This window comes from Chenopodium album, chromosome 8, assembly GCF_948465745.1.
Source record: "Chenopodium album chromosome 8, dcCheAlbu1.1, whole genome shotgun sequence".
Lineage (NCBI taxonomy): Eukaryota > Viridiplantae > Streptophyta > Magnoliopsida > Caryophyllales > Amaranthaceae > Chenopodium > Chenopodium album.
Window position 1 is genome coordinate 54633399 of NC_137841.1, and position 9057 is coordinate 54642455.

The following is a 9057-nucleotide window of genomic DNA, read 5'->3' on the forward strand; positions in this document are numbered from 1 at the left end:
CATGCTAGGGTTTGTTATTAATCTTGTTAGTATCATGCCTAGGATCTTGCTATTATTATGCTTTAATATTAACATGAACATGATTATGATTATAATTGTTATAATTTATGATGATTATGAATATTATTATTATTATTATTTTGATGATGATTATTTTATTTATGATGATTATTATTATGATTATGATTACTATAATTATTATTATTATGATTAATATGATTGTTATTATAATTATTATTATTTTATGATTATGTTGCTTGATATTTATTGTTATTGCTTGATCACACCTTTTATGCATGATTTAAGGGAATTTTGTACTTGTAATCACGCTTATATAAGATAATTAATAATCTTGTTTAGGGTTAACTTGATTATAATTCAAGTGATCGCCAATAATAGATTTATTTGTGCATTAATATTCAACCAACGTAGATAAAAAGGTTTAGGGTTAATCCTATTGATTGCATGTTAGTCAAAAAGCGCACATGAATACGATTAAAATAAAGTAGAGGCCTATTATTAGGGCAGGTTCAATCTCTTTTAGGTTGGATTTGTACCTTCATCCCCGAACCCTTATTTGGTTCAAGACCTTATGGAGTTGACGATCTCTTGGATCGTTAAGGGGTGTAACCTTCACCCTGTGAACGGTTTACAAGTTTCTAAAACTTGTTGGCGACTCTTTTGCTCTATCTTCTTCCCTTTTGGACGCCACCGTACTTTAGTGTATGATCACAGTGGGGTTCAAGCTAAGGGGTTAACGCTTGAAATTATTCCCTACACCTACGTTAAAGCATGCGTGAATATGCTTGGCACTCATAGGAAGTAGGAATTGACATAATACGATTAGGGACAAGGAAAGTAGGGAGCCGCCAACAAGTTTTTAAGGAACTTGTAAATCGTTCACGGATCATAAAAAGGCAACCACGATAAGTGACAACGATAGGCAACAACGATTGACCCGTGAAGGTTATACCCCATTTATAATCCATGAGATTACTAACTCCATATGGTTCGGAACCACGAAAGGAGGATCGGGGATGATGGTACGAAGTGAGTCATGGAGTCACATTCGCCCGTATTGGCCTCTACTCGATTCTTATAGTGAAAAATGATTCTTGCGATCTCAAAGGCATACAAACAGAAATTCAATTTGCTCCAAACTGTTATTTAGCTAAATTGGTTGAATATTAATGCAACACATAATTCTAAAATATTGTGATCACTTGATTAAACAACAAGATTAAAAAGAACCTAAACCGGTCGTCCAAATTATTTTATTAGTCGTGATTTTCAATTACATATTCCCTTTAAACATGCAATATAGTGATCAAAAATAATAATAGAACAAACATTAATATTGGAAGCAATTTAACAATAATTCCAACAATATAAAATCGTTAGAAAAATAATAGAAATAAAAGGAACATAATTCTTACTTTGATTCTGTTTGCTTGCAACGATAAAATAATAAACGAGTTAGTAACTTCAAGGAAATAATAATAAAACAATAATTGAATTAAATTAAATGAAATAGAATTGATTTGGGGCCAAACCCTCAAACAGTTCTACCTTTCACGCCTTGGCTTAAGGACAGAACCACGAGTAAAGTATGGACTCCTTAGAGTGCTTGAAGAAGGAATTTTGAAAGAAGAAGGGTAGGCTAGTGGTTAGACAAGAGCATAGAAGAGAGAAAAAAATAGAGAATTAATTCATGCTCCGTACATCAGAAATGAGGGGGTATTTATATAAAAAATGTGTTGAGGGAACACACAGAACCCTAAAAAGATAAAAACCCTAAAAAAGTATACCACGACACAACAAAGTGTACCGTGACACGGGAAATCCCACCGTCAGACGGGGAACATTCCCGTGGCACGGCGTACTGCTGTGTGACGCGGGAAATATTTAGTGAACGGGGGAGAAAACGCGTTAAGGGTTTACGCGGAAAGGACACGGAAACTCCCGTGTCACATCAGGTGTCCTGTGTCACGGGGAATCCCACCGTCAGACGGGAGAGTTTCCTGTGACACGTTAGAATAATGCCGTGACGCGGGAGTTTTTAGCCCGTTTTCCGGACTAAATTCATTTTTAACCCTAATTTCGTTCAGCATTTTAAGTGCCGATTGATAATTTCGGGCCATTTCTGATTTATTATTATTTGGGCTAAAATAAGAAAAAAAGTAAATAAAATAAATAAAAGGTTTGGGCCAAAATAAATAATAAAACAATAAAATAAAAAAAAGGTTTGGGCTGAAATTAAAAAAACTATGCTTTAACTAAACATCAAGACTGATCCATGGATTATTCAAAAGTTAAATTTAATTAAATACGATTTTTTAAGCACTCTCGGGATTAAATACTGAACCCGACCAATAGTGGCGGTGAAATACAAATATATGAACTAAGGACATAACTATGAGGATGGAGGATATAATTACATAAATGAAATATTTAAGTATACAGAAGATATCATTCTTATCTTTTTATTCAAGGTACAGATTATTAAAAATATCTTAAATAAAATATAATTACTTTAAAAAATATCTTCAATAAAATATTAATATTATTCAAAGATTCTTATCATCAACCAAGCGACACAATATTTAAAAAAATAAATAAATAACCTAAACCTAAAACTTGACGCCCTCCTATATATAGTACACTTTGCTTTCATCTATGCAAATCTAAACTTTCCTTCAATCTTCTTTCTTTTTGCTTCTTTTTAGAAAACCCTTAATCTAAATTTTCTCAAAAAAGTACACACATGGAAAAACAAAAAAATCATCAAAAAAGAAGTACGATTCAATTGATAATGAAGAAATTGATATAAAATCAATGGAAAGTCAATTAGGTTTTCTAAAAGGTAAATTACAGGGAGCAATTGATCGATGCAATGGTGAGGAAAAACTTTGTATTTAATTAACAAAGGAAGTGAACAAGATTGAAAATCCTATAAAAGATAAAAAGAAGAAAACATGGAAAGATGATATTGAAGCTGCTACAGAGGCTTTTGGAGATATTTCGTCGGAGGACATGCAGAAGAAGAAGAGGGTGGTTGCATAATCCTCAAAGTAGATCCATAATTGTATCTCTTCTTTTTATCTGATTTTGAGAGCACACTAGGAAATGGCGACTGCATTTCTGTAATTTCTTCAACCTAAACCCAACATCTTTTACTTTTGAACCTACAGGACAAACCCCTATAAACAATACCTTCTCAATTTTCAAAATGTCTAACACATCCCATCTTTAAAAGGTGGGATGTGTTAGAGAATTTGGAAAAGAGAAGGTGTTGTTTGTAGAGGTTTGTCCTGTAGTTTCAAAAATATAAAATATTTTGTTTTGGGTAGAAAAATTATGGAAAATGTAATAACAATGTCATAGTATGTTCTTGAAATCTTGTAAGAATAAGAATATGATTAAAACTTAATTTTTTTTTTATGTATTTTCAATTTTTTATATTCTGAAAAATGAATAAATGTTATTTTGATGTATTAAATATTAAAGTTTTTATTTTAAGACTATATTATTTTTATATATTAAAAGGCGTTCCTAAGAACGTCGATGTGCCACGTAGTCCTTTTTGTTGTGCCACGTCATCTTTTCAATATCTTATGATGCCACATCATCATTCAAACAACAACATCACCCAAGCGACCAAAATTATATTGAATTTAAAAACAATAAGGAGGATCGAACCCTCCACCTCGTATACCAACAATAACCATTTCACCATCTTAGCCAATTATCAAATATGTTATTAATATGTAAAAAACATTATTTAAGTGCAAACCACAAGGTTCAATTAAAATAGAATATACTAAAAAAAACTTAATTTTTGTTTGACCATGACAGCTACAATTTTAAAAAAGACTTAATTATCGATTGAACGTCTACAACAGTACGTAGTAACTCGGGGCAACGCCCGAGCTACTCACTAGTTTTAAATATTAAACGTTGGAAGATATTATCAAGTTTTGTAGAATAGTTTGATAGATAAAATATGTTGTTTTAAGCATTTCCTCAATTAAGAAAAATTCAACCTCAAACATACAAATCATATCCTACTTTTTAACACTGTATCCTCAAATTAAATTAAGCTATAGCATATCATATCCTCAATTCAAATAATGAATTCATATATATATAAATAAATTATATCCTCAATAAAGTAAAACAAATAATCAGAGATTTATATCATATCCTTATATATGTGTAGAATATTTTCGATAGAGAAAAACAAGTCATTACATGAAAATATCATATCTACCTTGGGATATTGTATATGCTTGAACTGATATATTATATCCTCAATAGGGTAAAACAAATTATTTGATAAATCAAACAAATAAATCTCAACTTAAATGTATTTATAACAAATATTAAAACAAATACTATGTATTATATTTTCAAAATTAATAAAAAATTATTTCTTAAACATATAATACCAAATAAAGTATTATATATTCTTTCCTCAAAAAACAAAGTATTATATATTTTGGCCTCTAACTAACAAAAAAAAAGTTAATTAAGAACAATATATATATATATATATATATATATATATATATATATATATATATATATATATATATAACCTAGGTTTTCACACTGATACTCATTTTTGTTAAAAAAAATCAACAAAAAAGTGCAATATTGATAGAAGAAAAATCAGCAAATGATGAACAAAATGCAAAAAATATTAACAAATTAAAATCAACCAATTTCACCCAATTTTTCTACATCAACATCAAAAAATTGTAGAAGCTCAATCGAAGAACATGAAACAAATGGTCTAGAAATTCAATCAAATGTTCAACAAACAAAGAATGATAGTGAAAAAGCATCAACAAGTTCTCCTAATGAATCTACTGTAACATCTAAAAAAATAGGTATTGTAATATAAATTTATTGCTTAAAATTCTGTTAATGAATGTATTGTAATGTTCATATACATTTCAAAATATATAAAAGTAAAAATTCAGGGTAAAAAATAGGTCATTGTAATTTGAGAAAAAAATTTGAGTAAAAAATAGATCATTATTGATGAACATTATAGCACAAATAATACATGATAACCTAAATTATGATAATGATATCATAAATACTAATGACGACTATGTAATAAAATAAAAAAAAGAATGTCAACACTAGAAATATATTACACTGAATAGAGGATATAATATATAGAATAAAGGATTTTATATACACAATAGAGGATATCATATATTAAAAAGAGGATATTATTCACATTAAATGAGGATATGCTGCGTTAAATAGAGGATATTATTCACATTAAATGAGGATATGTTGTGTAAGATAGAGGATATCATTAATAGCATAGAAGATATGATTAATCACATAGAGGATATAATTAATATTAACATTTTCAAATTGCAGATTTGGATTATATAAATATGATAATGATGAAAATATCAAGTTATCTTTGGTGGGAAGACTTGTTGATAATCGTGAAGATGCATTGCCTATGTATAAAGCTCATACAAGAGCTATTGGATTTAGTGTAAGAAAAAAATACTCTTAGGCGAAATAAAACAGATGGGATAATATCTGGTTTTTATTTTTTCTGCTCAAAAGAAGGTCATAGAAGACAGAGAAAAAAAAAAGGAAAGGAGATAGCAAATTCAGAATTCATAACTGAGGAAAAAGAGTCATAAAAAAAAAAGAAAAGAGAGGAGTATTAATGAGACTAGAACTGGTTGTAGAGCTAATATTAGATTCAACAAGACGGAATATGGAGAATATTGTGTTGTTCAACACAATATAAAACACAATCATGAATTGGTTTATCCTTCAGAAAGACATCACTTGAAATCTGAAAGAAGTGATAAAGAAGAGATTGGATTGGTGATTGAAAAGATGGTAGATAGTGGAATTAAACCAATGGACTGTTATGAATACCTTAAAAGAGAAGTAGGATCAGAGGAAGCTTTAGGTCACACAAAGAGAGATCTATTAAACTATGTAACTAGGTACAAATCTAGCATAATTGAAGGAGGAGATATGCAAGTGTACTGGACACACTACAACAAAGAGCAGAGTCAGATTCTTCTTTCTTTTACAGATTAAAGTTTGGTGAAACTGATCATATAGTGAGCTATTTTTGGCGTGATTCAATGATGTTTGAAGATTTTAAAGCATTTGGAGATGTATTAATATTTGATACCACATATAGACCAACAAATATGGTTTAATATGTGCACAATTTGTTAGAGTAGACAATTGGAGAACAAAAATGTTTGGGTGTGCTTTTATAACTAATGAAACTACATAAACTTTTGAATGGGTACTTGAAACTTTCAAAAAGTCAATGGCAGGAGTAGAACCAAAGATAATTCTCACTGATCAAGATCAAGCAATGAGCAATGCAATGGAAAGGTAAGATATTCTCAAATGATCATATATATAATCTTTTTGTTGAATGAAACACGTCAATTTATGTTGAATGAATTATATCATAAAAGGAATAGATTATATCCTCCAAATACTAGGTGATATTTTCTTAATAGTAAATAATATCATGAAACGACTGAATGGTATCCTCTTATAGATTTATATTAACTTATAAATTAAGTGTTATATTATAAAACCATATAATTTATGGTTATAATTTTATAAAAATTTCAGGTTCTTCCAAAGATAAGACATAGGTTATGTTTGTGGCATCTCCAAAAAAATATTGTATCAAGATTTGGCCAGCTGAAAAGCAATGAAGATTTTAAAAACATGTTTGACAAATGCTTATATGGCTGTGATGATGAGGAAGAATTTCATAAATGTTGGAATGATATGATTCAAAAGTATGGATTAGAAGAGAAAGAAGGGTTTGACAGACTGTATAACTTAAAAGAGAAATGGTGTCTTGTGTTTAGCAAAGATATTTTTTCAGCTGGAATTTTGTCTTCCCAAAGATCTGAAATTAATAATAGAGCAATACCTTTCAAGTCTAACAAAATAACTTCATCATATGAATTCTTTCATATATTTGAAGCTACAATTGAAAGGTGGAGAAGCAATGAAAAGGCAGATAATTTCAGATGTAAAACAGAAAAGCCAAAGACAAAATGCAAACTCTTAAAATAGGCTGCTGAAATATACACTCTCAACAATTTTAATGACTTTGAAGACGAACATGAGACAAGTATGAGATCGTATATTAGAAATGTGTCAAATCAAATGACAGCTGGTCTAAAGATGTTTCAAGTTTCTTTGAATGAGGATTTCAAACACAATAGCAGTGTGTTTTACAGTGATAGTCTGAAGGAATTTGCATGTTCCTGCTTATGTTTTAATGAAACAGGTATATTTTAATTCCATATTTATCATTATGTCCTCTGTTATCTAGATAATATTCTGTATCTAATAATTGATTTCTTATATTGTGATGATGATGTCTTCTATTTAATGATTGATGTCCTCTATAGAGTTTGCGAAATTTTGTGATACTTTTACTGATGTCTTCTATTGTCTTCATTATATACTTTATTTTATAACAGATGTACTCTGTTCTTCTTATGATATGTTATATTTTATTATTTATAAACCGTACTCCTATTTAATTTTACAATTATTATGCTACAGATTCTTATTTTGTTTTTAGTTTATATTCTGTTGATGATGTTTTGTATTTTGTATCACTTATGTTTCAATGCAACAGGTATAATTTGTTATCGTATACTTAGAGTAATGCATATGCATAATGTATTCACCATACCTCCACAATATATTATGAAAATAAGGACAAAAAATGTAAAAGCTTCAATTTGGGAAGACAAAGAAGGTATGTTCAATAAAGTATAATGTATTAATAACAAAAAAAATTTAATTTCATTACTAAAATGCTATTTAAAAAATTTTCAGGAAATGTTGAATAAGTTGCTACAATTCTAGATACTCCATGGAGACACACTATTGCAAGAAATTTCTACAATTTAGTATGCATGTGCCAAACAAACGATGATGCTAAAAAAGTGTGTGATGAATCTCTTGACAAGATGTATAAGGCAGTTAAGAAAGCATTTCAATCTGATGAGGAAAAGATCAAGAAAATCAACGAAGAAGAAGAAAGTAGAAAAACAGTACCTGATCCTTTACGACCAAAAACAAAAGGAAGGCCACCTGAAAGAAACAAGAGAATCAGAGGTCACTTTGAGAAGCGAAAGACAACTACTAGTCATGTTAATGAATTTGGAACAAAAACTTCAAATCCACAACTAATTTAAATATTTTGGAAAAATATTTCTATTATATTTTAATATATTTGAATTTGTGGCTATTTGTCCTTTATACTACTATTTATATGATGTATACTACAATATATGTAAGAAATAATGAATTACATATCCTCTATATTAAAATTGATATCATACATATTCTATATCGTATTTATCATATTTTAAAGCAAGATAATATATATCCTTCTAATTATCTGACACATTCTTTAACATAAAATCCATACCCTCCATGAAATATATCATATCTTCTTACATACGTTACATATCCTCAAATGTATAACTGATATACTTCAAGAGATTTATGGTATACTCAATTAATAAAATATATCCTATATTGGTTTACTAATATTCTGTAAAAGATACATTTATTAAATTTTATATTAAGGTTTAAATACGTGTAATAAGAATATCAACATATGTAACAAAACAATCATATGATATTTAAACAAATTATATCCTCAGACAATTAAAACATATCATTTATATGTAAAAATGTAATATAATTTCAATTGAATATATATATATATATATATATATATATATATATATATATATATATATATATATATATATATATATATATATATATATATATATATATATATATATATATAAACAAATTTTCATATTGGTTTGATTCTTGTTTATGCTGTTTACTAAGTTTAGCAACCAAAGGTTGTGCTTCTCTTTCTATTCTTGCTTGTTCAGCGTAAAACAGTTCTTCCTCTTTCTTCCTAATTTTCTACTTCGCAAGAATTTCTTTTTAGTTTAGACAAAATTTTACACAATCCATTCGAATATC

General features: G+C 28.5%; 1 protein-coding gene across 1 annotated transcript; it reads left to right on the forward strand.

The window, feature by feature from the left end:
- Window positions 1-3126: 3126 nt before the first annotated feature.
- LOC145643056 (protein FAR-RED ELONGATED HYPOCOTYL 3-like) lies at window positions 3127-8243 on the forward strand. The gene is made up of 6 exons (XM_081694217.1): window positions 3127-3143; window positions 5401-5524; window positions 6649-7060; window positions 7148-7321; window positions 7679-7801; window positions 7912-8243. Exons 1-6 carry the CDS (start codon window positions 3127-3129, stop codon window positions 8241-8243), a joined length of 1182 nt encoding a protein of 393 aa, XP_081550343.1.
- The last annotated feature ends 814 nt before the right edge of the window (window positions 8244-9057 follow it).

Excerpts from the sequence above, each read along its gene's own strand:
- LOC145643056 (XM_081694217.1), top strand. Across the intron at positions 7,061-7,147 it reads AAAGGCAGATAATTTCAGAT|ACGAACATGAGACAAGTATG; the intron begins GTAAAACAGAAA and ends ATGACTTTGAAG. Across the intron at positions 7,802-7,911 it reads AATTTGGGAAGACAAAGAAG|ATACTCCATGGAGACACACT; the intron begins GTATGTTCAATA and ends CTACAATTCTAG.